Consider the following 15,730-nt stretch of genomic DNA (forward strand, 5'->3'; position numbering starts at 1 on the left):
GACCTACTGTCAGCGGCTGGCTGTGGCTTGTGGGCCTCTTTCCCGTGCAAGCATCACACAGCTCACACAGCGCTCTCAGCCGCCTCAGACAGACGCCAAAAGACTCTGCAAAATAGCTGGGGCCTCACAACTGGCGCTAATATGTGTGAGGGCCGGGGACAGACGAAGCACCCTGAAGACACAGAGCTGAGACTCGACAGAGCGGCAGGAATTACGACACGAAGTGCTGATCCAATGACAGACAGAGAGACCAGTGGAACAGAATAGAGAGGCCCGCACAGACCCGCGAATATATGATTACCTGATAACGGTGCTGCTTCCATTTAGTGGGGAAAGGACCGTCTTTTCAATACGCGGAGCTGGGTCAACCGGATCTCATGTGGGGAAAATGAGTCTTGTCCCTTAAGTCACATCATATACAAAACATCAGTTCCAGAAGACCAGAGATTTCAATGGGAAAGACAAAACAATAATGGTTTTACCTTCATGGCCATGGGAAGGACAACACCTGCTCCAAGAGGTCAAAAAAACACATTACAAGAAGGAAAAAAATGATAAATTGGATGATATTAAGAAGTTCTGGTCATCAAAAGACACCATTAAGATGGGCCGGCCCGGTGGCTCAGGCGGCTAGAGCTTCCGTGCTCCTAACTCCGAAGGCTGCCGGTTCGATTCCCACATGGGCCAGTGGGTTCTCAACCACAAGGTTGCCAGTTCAATTCCTCGACTCCCGCAAGGGATGGTGGGCTCTGCCCCCTGCAACTAAGATTGAACACGGCACCTTGAGCTGAGCTGCCACTGAGCTCCCAGATGGCTCAGTTGGTTGGAGCGTGTCCTCTCAACCACAAGGTTGCCGGTTCGACTCCTGCAAGGGATGGTGGGCTGTGCCCCCTGCAACTAGAAACAGCAACTGGACCTGGAGCTGAGCTGCGCCCTCCACAACTAAGACTGAAAGGACAACAACTTGAAGCTGAACAGAACCCTCGCACAACTACGAGTGAAAGGACAACAACTTGACATGGAGAAAAGTCCTGGAAGTGCACACTGTTCCCCAATAAAGTCCTGTTCCCCTTCCCCAATAAAAATCTGAAAAAAGAGACACCATTAAGAAAGAACAGGTAAGCAGCAGGGGCCTCACCTGCTTACACAAATGCAACATAATATATTTTTAAAAATTTCTACAAATCAATAAGGAAAGGCACGTGATCTGAGAGAAAAACGAGCAAAAACCTTGCAAGGAACTTCACAAAAGCAGATATTTGAATGGCTGAAAACATGAAAAGGGGCTCAGTTCACTAGTCGTGAGGGATGTGCGAGCTGAAACCACACCCAGCGCCCCGACACCTCCTTACTGGCTACAAGGAAAATGCAGTATCAAGTGCTGAGAAGACGTGCAGCGCCCAAATTTGCATACGCCACTGTGCGGTGCATATGTTGGAAAACTGTTTTGGAAAACTGGCAGTATTCACTGTGTGAGGGATATAAACGGTAAATGTCTAATTAGTACATTGTTTTGTGCACCTGAAAGTAATTTTAAAAAGTTAAAAAAAAAAAGAAAACGGGCCGTATTTACTAAAGGCTGACACGCACACACGACCTGCCTATCACCACCCACAGAAACGTATGCAGGTGCCACAGCCCCGTGACAGTGGCACCGTATGTCACCGCCAAATCAAAACCAACTCAATGTCCAAACGGCGGACGGGATGAGTAAACAGTGACGTATTTAATGATGGGGCAGCACGCGGCAGTGACAGGGCACAGTGACTGGTGCACAACAAGGGCAAGCGCACAGACCCAGTGTTAGATGGGGCAAGCAGACACTCAACAGCAGGCATTGTATGGATCCTTTTCTTTTTTTCAAGTTCAAAAATAGGCAAGACTTACAGATGGCATCAGCAGTCAGGCTGGGGTCAGCTCTGGGGGGCAGGAGCTGACGGGTGGCGGTGGGGGGCTTTGGGACGTCTGGTAACAGGTGTGTTCACTTTGTGAAAGCCCCTCAAGACGTTCATTGCTGATGTGTAAGTTGTGCAATAAAAAGTTTTCATTACTTGAAGACGGCTGTAACAAAAACACATCTAAAGTGCTTGAATAAAGCAGTATCAGGAAATGTGAGAATAGAAGCCTTTCTAAATTAGTATCATTTGATGTAAAATGTAACTTTGTATAATGAAATAAGTACTCTGTGTAGACATTTGTTACTACATTTCTTTCTGGATTTGTTGTCTACATTTTACGTATTCAAATTGGCCAAGAGCGAGTTCTGGGACTTGTCATCAGAAAACAGCGGGGCCTGTCCTCAGTGAGGGATGCCCAGTGTTGGTCTGGTGTGTGTTCCAAGCTCACCCACATATCAGGTGGGACGGGGACACGTGTGTCTGTGCTGTCATATGTGTCCTGTGGGAGAGTGAAGATGACGTGCCCATCAGTGGGAGGACAGAGACCAACTGGGCCCAGCAGGCAGGATGGGCGAAGGCGCGATGGCATGTGGCACAGGCCCGGCTCCCTGCATGTCCCTCCGGCCACCAGCAGGACACAGGCACCTGGGGCCGCTTTCCTCCCCAGATTCCTGCCCCTTCTCCACAGTGAGTTCTTAAAGACAGATCCCCGCCGGTGGCAGGACCGGAGCTTGATTAAGGTGAACTGACTCAAAGGGCCGCCTTTGAAGCTCGGGAAACAGCCGCGCAGGCCAGGGCTGTCCGATGTGGCCGTCACTGAGACACTCACATGGAAGCTTTTCAGCACCACGGGACCAGACGAGGGCCGTCTCAGATTTGCTTCCAGGGGCAGGAACAGGCTGAGCATGGCCAGGCCTGAGCCTGAGCTGCGCAGAAGCAGGGGACCCCTGGGCCGCAGGAGCCACACACAGACATCTCCGTGAGCAAACTGCAGTGATAACACCAGCACACCCCGCGGTGCACAAGACCGTGGGCCGCTGCCAGACACATGAGGCTCCCCGCCCCTCTGACCAACGTCAAGGCCATTTACCCGCAGACAGGAGCGCCTGGCAGTAGTGAGGGCCGTATGAATGAAAGCGTGTGAAGAGCCTGCGAACCTAGGACAGCGCTGCCCACGCCGCGCTCGGAGGTACCATGGCCGCCACCAGCATCCCCCACCGCCTCTCCTATCCCGAGGGAATTCACTTAACGACATGCCTCCTGCTGCTGGTGTTTCTCTGTGTGGTGCTGGACAAGCCAGGTCCTCTAAATTCCCTCCAATCAGAGGGAGGGCACATCCCCGGGCCCAAAGAGTTCCCTAAACTGGTTCCCGGACAGAACTGGGTGTGCTTCAGGGACGAGCGCTGGGGAGCTGGGGTGTCTGCCAACCAGGAGGCAGAGCTCAACTCCAGCACAGACGACTATGGCCCGGCTACTGGTGACTTTTCACCAGTAGCCGGGCCAGGTAGGGGAACCAGGTAGGTTATGGCTGTTTCACTGAGTGGAGAGACAGAGATTAGAATTAGGGAGGGCCAGGGTGTCTGGGATTTGCGGTGCCAGAGGAAAAGAGCCAGCAGAGAAGGAGCTCCAGACGTGTCACAGGAGACCCCTTGAGTCCGTTGCTGAGTTCTGAGTTGTGTGTGCACAGGCGGAACCCCATGGGTCAGAGAACTGCTGGGAGCTACAGGCTGAGCTGCTCCCAGAACTCGCCCGGGATTGCGAGGTATCCGAGTGCCCCCATTAGTTTTTGCTAAACACCTAGCCTTCAAAGGAGGCCCGGCAGTGTTAGGCTTCAGTGGGGGCACTAAACCAGCCTACAGTAAGAGCCACTTTAGACTCGCCCTAAAAAGCCGCAACACAAGCCTCAGACAGACCGAGCGCACCCACAGGACTTAACTGCCTATTTACACAAACCTCCACGCCCTTCCAAGGAAGACCACACCATGCAGCACCCAGGAGGAAAATCACAGGGCGTGTGAAGATACAGAAAAATGCGACCCATAACCAGGAGAAAAATCAGTCACCAGAAGGGACCCAGGAATGACAGTGACAATGTGTCAGCAGAGCAGGAACCTGAGGACACCAACATGCTGGAAACATGGCTGAGGGTTCACAGGCAGGTATGCGCGCAGTGAGGACAGTGAAGTGCTAGCAAAGCCAAAAGGGGCTGCCAGAGATACAAGACACGAGCTCCAAAATGAAGAGTTCACAGGATGGGGTGAAGAGCGTACTAGACACGCAGAAGAATCCATCAGTGAACTGGAAAAAAGCGCAAAAGCGACTATGAAACAGAAAGCTTATTGAGGAAAACGAGACTGAAAATGCACAAGCCTCAGTGGCCTCCAGGAGAAACTCGATGGGTTTAATATACTGGTAATTAAAGGTCCCAAAGTGGGGACGGGCGAAAAATATCTGACCCTCAACAGACCCCAAATAGCATCTAGACAGACAAAGCCAACGCAGGACTCCTCATAACTGAACTGCTGGCAGCCAGCAGGAGGGAGGTGCACACTTGTCTCCTCAGTTTATGCAGCTTGGCGGTGGGGACCAGTATCTCCCATCTGCAGGACAGCTACTCAAGTAAAGCCCCTGAGGAAAGCCACTGAAACCCCCAACCCCAGGCTCTATTTCTAGACCTTCCCCTGAATTATTTTGGCTAATCTGATTTGCAACACTTTCTCTTAGCAAGTTTACACATATTCTCCTGAGAGTAGATCTATTAAAATTTCCAGACCATTTTGAAAGTCCTCAGGTAAAAATCTTCAAACATATAAAACAATATTATTTTAGGAAATTATTAGAGCAGAACACAGAAAAGTGCATAAATCATAAGTGCAAACTTGCTGGATTTTCACAAGTGAACACACTCGTGTAACCAGGTCCCAGATCCAGAGCTGGGCATGAGAGCCCCTGGGGCTGCTGTGGGGGAACTGCTCCCGAGGGAACATGGGCCGCACTACGCCCCCCACCGGCCCGGGCCGCACTACAACAGTCCTGACAGTTTCCCACACTCCAGTTTCTTGAGCGAGGCTTTCCCCTAGAATGAGACTGACCAGCTCCCTTGTAGTGGGAAGGATACACACCCGCTTCCAGGTCGCGCCTCTGGAAGAGAATGAGAAAGGGACACAGGAGGAGAGGGGTACCAAAGAGACCTCCACTGTGATTTTAATGCTTTAGAAAAAATATGCCCAAATGTTAACATGTGTTACTTCTGGGAGGTAGGTATGTGCTCACTGATCTTATTACTTTTGAATGTCTGTTTGCCTGAAAAAAATTCCACAATATAAATAATTACTAATAAAAACTCTCTCCAAATATCTTGTAGAACTGGAAAGAAATCAGTACACTGCAAGGCATCTTGGCAGAAATCAAGTCTCCACGCTTCCAAAAACAAAAATCTCCAATCTGACTAGTGTTTACAAATACTTAGTACTTTGTACCCTCTAAATACACTATGTTATTCTGGGTATAATTTTTAAGTTCAAAAGCAAACCATAAAGAATGTGATACATTAAACCAAAATAGAGTCCTGGTTAAAGCAACCCCTCTCGCATAGCAAATCACAAATTAACATTCCATCTCTACGCTTTAGCAAACATTTTTAAAGAATGTGTAATTAGGCTGCTGTTTTTCTGATGAGGAACATATGAATTTCCAGAATTCTCTACACATACCCATGGCCCTGCCCTGAAACCTTGACATTTCTCTTCCTCTTTCATAACTGTATAGAAGACAGACTCATCTCAACACTGTCACAGTGTAAGACCCTGTTCTTAAAGGACGGATGCAGTTCAGCTCCCCCAATGGACGGAACAATGGCGGCACCCTGGGTTCAGGCCGCCGTGGGATAGGCCAGCACGCGGCTGTCCCACACAGCGAGCCTGGCAGATAGATGGGACACCGATGGGAGAGAACACCAGGCCCTCGGAGGTCGGAGGTTGGCCTGTGAGCTGCGCGGCTGTGGGCAGAATCCACACCTTCCCTTCATGCCGTGTGGTGTGAGCCCGGAGAAAGCTGGTCACAGCAGCCTGGCGTGTGTGGAGCTGCACAGAAGGAAGGAGTCAGGGGCTGCCCTCGAACAACCAACCAGAGCACAGGGAGTGGTCCTGGGGGTGGCATCTACTCTGGCAGGCAGGATGACACTAGAGGAGAGGCCCTCCAAACCCCAAACACCTGAGGTCGTGTGCCACTTCCAGAAAGCACCGCTTCCTAGGAAGGTGACGCACATGGAGAACAGCGCCTGGAGGCACACACAGACAGAGCTGGGGGTTGGACTGAGGCGGGAGGAAGGAGAGACCTCAGAACTGGAGGGGGAAGTGGGGACCCTGCACTGGATCTGACTGAGACCGTGCCCACCATCGTTCACCAGGTGCCCAGCCCGGGGATGAGGAGAGGGTGGAACCCAGAAAGACCCAGCCCGGCAGCCAAGCCCAGTGAGCGGTACTCAACCCTGGCCAGGTGTGCTCCAACTGTGGGAGCGGAGCTGGCTGTGCCCTGGAGACGCGGAGCAGGTCCCGGACCGAGAGGACCAGGTCAAGGACGTCTGGAAAGCGACAGGCTATGACGACCTCCTTTCCTCTTTCACTTCCTACTCAAAGTTCTACTTAAAAGCAAAACAAACCTGCATGCGACAGCTCCCAGGTAAGTACAGGCACTGGACAAGGCCCACAGACACTCCTCTGCCCCACACCCACCACAGGTGGGGGCAACGGGGAATGGAAAATCAGCTACAAACCCAACAAAAGCAACCAAAGAAGTGGGCACAGCCTCATGCCATAGCTTCAGACACAAATAAGAAATACAGGGGACGGGGGAAGCCAACAAAAATGTTTGAAAAAGGTGTTGACAGGGTTTTATGTCTGACCCTCTCCCAAGTTCCCAGCAGTTGTCCTGGGACAGGAAGCTGAGTCAACAAAATCCTGAATATTCTTGCTAAGGCCGTGCTGTGGGTTGGTTTAACATGATCTCAGATCCACTTGTTTATGACTTAGGGGAAGTTGTTTTAATCCGCTTGCTTATGACAAAAACAAATATAACTTAGTTTTAAAAGTGAAGATGTTTTGACGTAAGAATGAAGTAAATTAAGAATGAAGTGAATTACGTCAGGATGTCATCCTCTCATCTAGGGTTTCCGGGCGGGAATTCTTTCCCTCCCATTCTCGGGAATTTTTTTCGCTTTCCCATTCCCAAATACTGAAAAAAGTTGGTCGGGAAATTGGGAAAATCGGCTGCTTGAACCCAGTAATACCCACAATGGGAAATAAACGTACTACTCACAATGTATCTCAAACATTTTTCCTATTTATCGGTATCTAAAGTTACATTGTGTTACAATGTTGCACGCCACCAGACACAAACGTGGGACACCAGAATCAGCTATCACATGACCAGCTAATTTTACTCTTGTAAATCGAGCACATTTGATCATGGAGAACAGAAAACAGTTTGTATTTACACATAAATATTTATTTTCACAACCCAGGATTTGACTACAAAGTCATCTTCAGGTGTAACTCAGGAAATCTAAGGTAGTTTACCTTAATATGACATTGTAGTCAAATCCTGGGTTGTGAAAATAAATATTTCTCTGTGTAAATATAAACTGTTTTCTGTTCTCCATAATGAATCGTTTCCACAAAGTGACAGCCGATACTACCAACCACACTCGGTCACTTATGGAAAGAAGATTATTATGAAATATTGAGAGGTATGTGGAATTGCTTACAACCTGTAAGATTAGCAGTTGAAGCCTTAAGCAATAGAGAAGCTAATATTCTCACAAGTGAAGGAATTTTTAAGTTCCTGTTCAGTAATTTAGAAAAACAGAATTCTTCAATGAGCCAAATGCTTTTAAAGGAAATAAAATTTGAATTGGTTAAATATAGAAATAGAGATTTTTGTGTCTCTCACAAAGTACTTGAGCAACGTTAGTTGTCTATGTGAGATGGACGAGGATGAATTTTTTGCCTTGTCAAGTAAGAATGAAATTGCACGACTGGCGAAGTCATTAATGGAAGGACTTTTTAAAGGAACATTTACAGCAGAAGAAGTTCCAAGAGAAGAAATAAAGGATGTCCTTACAGAGAGTTCTGACATTAAAGCAGAATCTGATCTGAAGTGTGAACTGACTAAAGCAATACCAATTTCGACATCACAGCCCAGCCCTCTGCATGCAGACAAAATATTAGCTTCTCTAAGGGAGGAAATGAGCTTATATGAAGCAACGTATTCTCTCTCCCAACTTGAAGATACTTTTAGACGCACTCATAACAATTCGACCAACGTGTACAGAAAATGAAAGAAAATTTTCCACATGAAATATATTTGTTACAAAGTGAATATCATGATTGTCTGATAGGGCAAGTAATGCTCTATGTTTCCCAAAGTTTCATTTTAAAAATGACAAATAAAAACTATTTGAAGTATTTTTAAAAATTTCAAACGAATAATATTTGTATTTGTTTTCTATTAATGTTTAATAAATAAAATATTTGTATGAGATTGGTAATGTTAATACATTGTGTGATATATGTAAAAACTCACTGTATACTTTAAGGTTTGGTTAAATAAACTTTGTATTAATTACATTGTTTATACTTTGAGAAAACCTGAAATATAACAGAAACCTAGCCAAAATGATACCATAGTGACCCCTGTTTAGCGTTCAGGGCAAGAGATGCACTAGTCATGAAATTCCGGGCGACCTCCACTTAGGAAATTTTATTTACTGAAGTTTTGCACTGTCATTTTACATGTAGGAGTGCCTCGAAACCTCTGAAAGACTGCGCTGGGACACGAACCCTGATTGCCCCACCTTCTCTATGACTTTTCCATTTATTAACATTTACTGTTACAGCCATTATTACAGATGATCAACGAAAATTAAATAAAAAAGGTTATTTCAGGAATTCTTGAGAAATACGATTTCCCGTTCTCGATTCCCGAAGGTTCCAAAATGTCGGGAATTTGGAAACCCTAGTCTCATCTGCTGTCATTGATAAGCACACAGCAGCTCAGCAAGGGCTTATCGATAAGAACATGTGGAGAAGCAGCTATGGCAAGGGGACATTTAGACTATAAATACTGCGAGTTTGTGAGCACTATTCGAGCATTTGGTACAGGCAAGGCACACTTTGCTGACCTCAACAGCTCTCCAAAGATCTCGAGACGTCTGTTCCTGCTGTGGCCAAGGCAACTCTTTGGTTGGCAGGGGTGCTAATCTGTGCAGTGTCCCCTGGAATGATAACCCTCAGAGCAGCCTGGCCTGCCCGCCAACACCGGCACCTTCATTCCCTAGCAACGTGCTCTAGCAACAAGGGACAGCATCAGTCTCTGAGTATAACTTTGCCATGTCCTCCTAAAACAAAACCAAACTGGCGGGATAATGAGGAAGCTAGGGGAAGTCCAGGATAAACCCTTGTGGGGAGAGCCCCAGTTGGCACTGAGGGCTCCGGGAAGAAGGGCACAGGGGCTCCGTCTATGGTGTCTCTGGGCTTGAGAACGTCAGCCCCAGAAAGCACAGCGATCGGGACCACGGAGACCGCTGGCATACGCAGGTGGGAGGACGAACTGATGGATAGGTAAGTGGACGGGGGGTAGAAGGATACATGGAAGGATGGGTGGATGGAGGGGTGGATGAAAGGAGGTATTTACCACGCAAAAGGCAAACATAAAATCTGGTCTGGAGAAAACACAGCCTAAAGAACTTTAAAATCCTTCATGTTCTAGAAGAGAAAGAGGAGAATGCAGAGCTGACTAACCAAATTGAGGACAAAATCAAGACTATTACAGGACCAATAAAAAGTAAAAAAGAGGCAAGATATGTCTGAAAATCAAATTAACGACATAGAAAAAAGGACCTTTACCACCACATTGCCTTTTGAGCATAACGAGAACTGCCCGCCTTCTCAGAGCAGCAGAAATGTGAGGAGCAGAACAGCCAGGGGCTCTCAGATACCTTCCGGGTGAAGCAAAGAACCCGAGAGAGGTGGCTGGTAAAGGACTGACATAAGCCTTCTCCCCTTCATTTAGTACAGAACCGGGCTGGGTGCCCTGGGGGGTCTGGGGATGGCAATACAGCGACACACGTGCCAGTGGAAGGCGGTCCCTGATGCAGACCTGGAGGGGAGGGGGCAGCGGAGGGAGAAAGCAGAGGAAGGTGGCTGCGCAGGCTTCCCACGGGGAGCTGAGCAGACCCAAACCCAAGCTGAGGGGGCCGCAGGAGCAGCCCGAGTGCGGCAGCGGCCACAGTGGGGACGCCACCGAGAGACCTGGCCAGCACTGCCGACCTGGTGAGTCTGCTAGCGCGGCTCCCACCGTGTCCACCTGCCCAGACTGCTCTCTGTGTAAACACCGGCGGCGCTGTGCAACTTTCTGGGTTGTTGGATTTGGGCTGATTTTTTAGAACCACTTTCTGTTCTGCTTTTTCTTCTTACTTAAATTATTTATAATGCGTAAGTATCACTTTACCAAGAAAGGTCATTCTTCTCAAATATTAAATCTGTAAAAATAAAGCAGATAGTAAAGGTTCGGTGACTTGGAGAACAGGACCCGTCACACCGCCGCTGCCTCTCTCTGGATGATCCTGCCTCCCCGGGCCTCCGTCTCGATTCCAGCCTCTGGCAAAAACAGAATCCGTCTGTCTCTCTGGGGTCTGGCTTCTTCCGCAGAGCACGCTCGCCGAGGCCCAGCGTGTGGGTGTGTGCAGCTGGAGCAGGTGAGGGTCAGCGCTCCCTGCCCTCCCTCTGGGCCCACTGTGCAGTCCCCCAGCCTCCTGTAGCTGGACACGTGGGCCTGCCCATCAGGGGCGTCATTAACATGGAAACCACCCCGCCAGACACAGGCGGTATGCATCATATGCTCTCTGCAGGGAACTGTGGCCTCTTCCAGCCCCTGCGCCTCACTCAGAGAGGACCAGGGCTACAGGTCTAAACTGCTTGTGCCGGCCAAGTGGTCCGAAAGCTCTCTGCAGAAGATTTGCAAACCATATCTGATAAGGGATTCATATCCAAAATATAGAAGGAACTCATACAAGTCAGTACTAAAAACCCCATACCCAGATTGAAAATGGGCAGAGGACCTGAGTAGACAGACATTTCTCCAAAGAGGACATATAGTTGGCCAACAAGTACATCAAAAGGTGCTCAGAATCACTAATCAACAGGGAAATGCAATCAAAATTACAAGGAGGTATCACCTCACACCTATTAGGATGTCTGTTTTCAAAGAGACAAGAGATAACAAGCGTCAGCAAAAATGTGGAGAAAAGGAACCCTCGGGCACTGTTGGTGGGATTGCAAAATGGTGCAGTCTCTATGGAAAACAGAATGGAGTTTGCTCAAAAAATTAAAAATAGAACATATGACCCAATAATCCCATTTCTGGGTATTTATCCAAAGGAAATGAAATCAGCATCCCAAAGAGATATCTGTAACCCCACGTTCATCGCAGCATTATTCACAGTAGTCAAGATATGGAAACAACTTAAGTGTCTACTGACAGATGAATGGATAAAGAAGTGATGGATACATACAACGGAATATTATTTGGTCTTAAAAAAGAAGAAAACCCTGCCTTTGCGACACGATGGATGAACCTGGAGGACACGACACTGGGTGAAATAAGCCAGGTACAGAAAGTCAAATACTGCGTGACCTCACTTCTCCGTGGAACCTGAAACAGTCAGACTCGTAGAAGCAGAGAGCAGAACGGTGGGTACCAGGACGGGGCAGGGGACGGGGAGATGCTGGTCAGGGTATACAAAGTTTCAGTGAAAAGATGAACAAATCCAGGGTCTAAGGCACAGCCTGGTGACCACAGTGAATAACAGTGGATTGTACATTTGAAATCTGCTGACAGAGTAGATCTGAAGTGTTCTCACTACAAAACCCCCAGGTGACTCTGTGGGTGACGGAGTGTAAATCAGCTGGATCATGGTGATCGCTTCACAACGTACATTTATGTCGAATCACCACATCATACACCTTAAATACATGCAAGTTTTGTCAATTATGCTTCAATAAAGCTGGGGGGAAATAATTTTTAAAAGAAAAGGAAACAAGAAACTCTGGTGCAGGAAGTAGTTACTGACACCAGAGCAGCGTCAGGACAGCGCACGCAGACCTGGCAGTGAGCTCGGCCCAGGGCACGTGACCTTAACTACAACGCTTTTCTTTTTAGCAGTCTCTACGAGGCCCAAGTTTTCCGATATAATCTTAATGATTTAAGGCTGATCAGCTTAAATGACACGTCTAATTGCCGTCCACTTTGTCGCAATTATGAAATGACCCTAACCTGCTGGCACGACCTCTCAGCTACTAGTTACACAGGAACTAACTAGCAAGTGCCGAACCTCCCCGCTGCTGGGCTGGGTCAGGTGCGACCCAGAGTTTACAAAGTGAAGGTCGGGTGCCAGGCCGGATGAGACCCAGCGCAGCTCCACGGGCCCGGCCAGTCAGGGCTCCCCAGCTGCCAGGGGACAGGGAGCGGCACTGGACCCGCCTTCCCTGCCGCTCCCTAAGCCTGCCAGCCCCTGATTGCACGTTTTTTCGCAGATACTACTTCTGATGGCAAAGAGGTTCGCGTTCCTGTGTTAACACGATGGTCAGAAACACTAGAAATGACTGTTTGTTAGTTTACAGCACGGAGTTTACCATCTACTTCAAAACGATTGTCTTGGATCAGAAGTGACGATAAGTGGCAGTTTGCGGAGACAGAAGACACACTTGCCGGGGACCGTGGCTGCCACCGGGAAGAAGAGGCCGAGTGGGTCTGCGGCGTTTCTGGGCCCTCGGGCCCAGGGGCAGAAGCAGCACCAGAGAGGCTGGGCCAGCCCCATGACTCAACCAGGTAGCTCTGCTTCTGTGTTTCACTGAACAGGATGCTACTAAGCTGCTTGTTTGTTTTCTGAGAGGGTTTCACTGAAAAGGAAAAGCTTGGCAAGCCCCTGTCCTGGTGTAGGTCTTCCCTTCCTGCTCTGGCTGACGTCTGTGCACATTGCAAATGCCGTGACTGAATCATTCACTCGACAGTACTTCTCGCGCCGTCCGCTGTGCAGGGCACTGAGCGCAACCCTGAAGCTGCCTCGTAGGTCACTTTCGGGGGTGGGGGGAACGTACAAAACCAGACACAGACAGATAATTAAACAACAGGCCTTGTCAGTTATGTTGCAAGGAAATGAAGTCTGGGCTGATACTCAGAATAAGGGCTGGTGGTCAGTGCAGGCGTCTTTGAGGGGCGACGGGAGACAGGGTGGGAGGACGTCTCCTGGTGAGGCCTGAGAAAGTGCTAACATAGCCCCGAGGACAGCTCTGAGCAGGCAGACAGCGATACCCAGGTAGGGTTAGGAGGGGGTGCAACCTGAAAAAGGGCAGGAGTTTAGGTGAAGGGAGTGGGGGCACAGCTGCAGCCTCCTGGGGGCTGGGCTGCGAGAGGTGGGGACTGAGGAAGGTCACGGACACGGTCACGGACACCGACGAGCCCTCACGGCGACTGGGAGATTTGGGGACCAGCACGCGTGGAGGGGAAAACCAAGACTGAGGCTGGGCAACTTAAGTTGGCATGTTTATGAAGCAGCCAAAGTGGAGGTGTTGCGTGGACGTGTCACAGACCCAGAAGCCAGACTTTCCCACGGTCACAGCCTGACATATGCCAGTGAATGTGGGCGTCTGTGTGAACGCTCCCTGACACCCCTAAGTTCTTCCAAAGCTGTATCCAGTAATGGCAGAAAACACTCGGCCTTTCAAGGACGTGTGCCTTGGTGGGAGGAGAATGCTGGCAAAGCCGCTGATAGAGAGTGAAGTAGAAAAAGAGATCAATACGAGCATGAACTCTGCTCCGCTAGAAGCCAGGATCAGAGAGCCGGACACGCCCACCAGCAAGGAAGGTCTCACCTGCTTCCTCCCAGCCATTGCCGAGACCCCCTCACATTGTGTTTGAACGCTGGGGCATTCTGTGTGAACAAGTGTCTGAGTAACTTCCCACAGGCACGGCGTTACATCTTTAAGCCTCTCTCTAATGCTGGAATGTTCTTCCTTTTCTGGAGGCAGAGCCTGCCTACCTGGACCTCAGCCCGGGCCCTCACTTGCCCTCCGCAAACTGACCACTACTCCTTCCATCACAGGCAGCCTTTGTCGACAGGGAGCAGTCATTATGAGCCCCTCTCCTTCTGAGAAAGTGGAAAAACACACCTCAAGTGGCCAAAGATTACAAAAATAGTATTGTCCAACTTCCTTAAAATAAAGCCACAAAACAGTAAGAACACATGTTATAAAAGGATAATGTGTGAGACGGAAGCCAACAGCCACACGAATCCAAGCTGTGTCCCTGACAAGGGTGACGGCACACAAACATTGCTGAGTGAACGGTGCACTCATGGCCACGGTGAGGCGGGGTGACCAGAACATCCCACCGTGCGAGCAGCTTGCTTTCCAAATGGGCTCCTGAGTCACTGCGTGGAGCCGGGTGTGTTCCCACAGATATGGCTGCCGGAGGACCCAGGCCCTCAGTGAGCTGAATCTGCTGCTCACCTCGGACAAGAACATCTCACTGTGGAAACACATCCTGAGTTTCTGCCCGGATCCTCTCAACAGACTCTTGTCCACTACCGGGGAGGGCAGGAGGGGTGGAGCCCCCCCATCCCCAGGAAGCGGGCTGGAGCTGGGCCTCTCGGGGAGACGGGTGGGAAGCCAGAGCACCCGAGCCTCGGCAGCCAGGGGCCCCTCCACGGCTCTGCGTCAGCAGCCCCGAGTCTGAGCACAGCCACTTCACTTGGTGTCTACATGGCCCTGATCGACTTGGGATGTTTCTGCCTCAGAGTCTTTACCGATAGAGATGGCAGAATGTAGTATTATGCCTCCTAGAACTAACATACAGATTAAATGAGAGAATTTTTTTTCTTACTTACAATCAGAAAAGAAATTGAAGAAGGAAAAATAAAAACGTGAAAATAAAAAAGAAATAAAACACATGTAAGCTGTCAGGTGCAGTTCCTGAAATTCAGGGCATGCTCATGACACAATGGCCTCTCCCCTCCCCCTCTGCCACAGAGGGACTCCAGGGACAAGCGCTCCCCCATCCCCCAGCGTGGCACCAGGGTCTCAAGTGCAGGAGCAAGGCAGGCCCAGAGGGCTGGACAGCGGCCGCAGGGGAGGAGGAACCACTGCCACCAGCCGGGCACCACTTCCTTAGCAAGGACATCAGGGCTGTGACTCAGGGCTGCCTACACTTGGGAAGTTTAGCTTTGTAAAAAACTATAAAACGGACTCTATAATAAAACTCCCTGAGAGTCTTGCATCTGTTGCTGACTGAAGAAAACTTTAGAGATGAATAAAGCTTAATATTCATGATTAAACTGAACATATTAAATAAACTTCTCAAATTGATACATTTCCTGCAGAAATGAGTCTTTTACCAGAAAAGAGAAATTAGAGCACAGTAGAAAAGGTAAGCGTGAACATAATCTTATAAACACCATTCACTTTTATCCTGGATTTGGTGACAGGTCCTATTTCTTTTTAAGGAAGTTATTCCCACTCCCAGTTTAAGACAGATTAAATGACATGGTTATCCTTGTACATAAAATAGGCAACATAATTCCTTTTATTATAAAAATAAAGCCCCAAACACAAGCTTCTCTGGTCTCAGCTTCTGACCCACCGCAGGGCTCCCGGCTGCGCCCTTCCCTGTAAAGCAAGCCTTTCTGAGGCTGTGGGGAGGCCAGCGGTATGGACCCCAGTGCCCAGACTACACCTAGCTTCCCTGTAACTTACAGTAAGGCGGCAGCCTCCAGCCTC

The 15,730-nt window shown here is 49.1% G+C and overlaps 1 protein-coding gene across 5 annotated transcripts in view; it reads right to left on the reverse strand.

Annotated features, from left to right (window-relative positions):
- The window catches only part of RGS12 (regulator of G protein signaling 12), a 117,855-nt gene that overhangs the window by 39,086 nt on the left and 63,039 nt on the right, over window positions 1-15,730 (reverse strand). Inside the window, exon 1 of one of the 5 annotated variants that reach the window (XM_074320627.2) lies at window positions 302-702. The exons of the other annotated variants lie outside the window; for them this stretch is intronic. Within the exon in view, the coding sequence (XP_074176728.1) occupies window positions 302-323 (22 nt within the window). The 5' untranslated portion in view covers window positions 324-702. Of the gene's footprint in view, window positions 1-301; window positions 703-15,730 lie in introns of those variants that run through there. 5 annotated transcript variants of the gene reach the window in all.

Source organism: Rhinolophus sinicus, chromosome 1, assembly GCF_057876585.1.
Source record: "Rhinolophus sinicus isolate RSI-liver-muscle chromosome 1, RSI-T2T, whole genome shotgun sequence".
Taxonomy (NCBI): domain Eukaryota; kingdom Metazoa; phylum Chordata; class Mammalia; order Chiroptera; family Rhinolophidae; genus Rhinolophus; species Rhinolophus sinicus.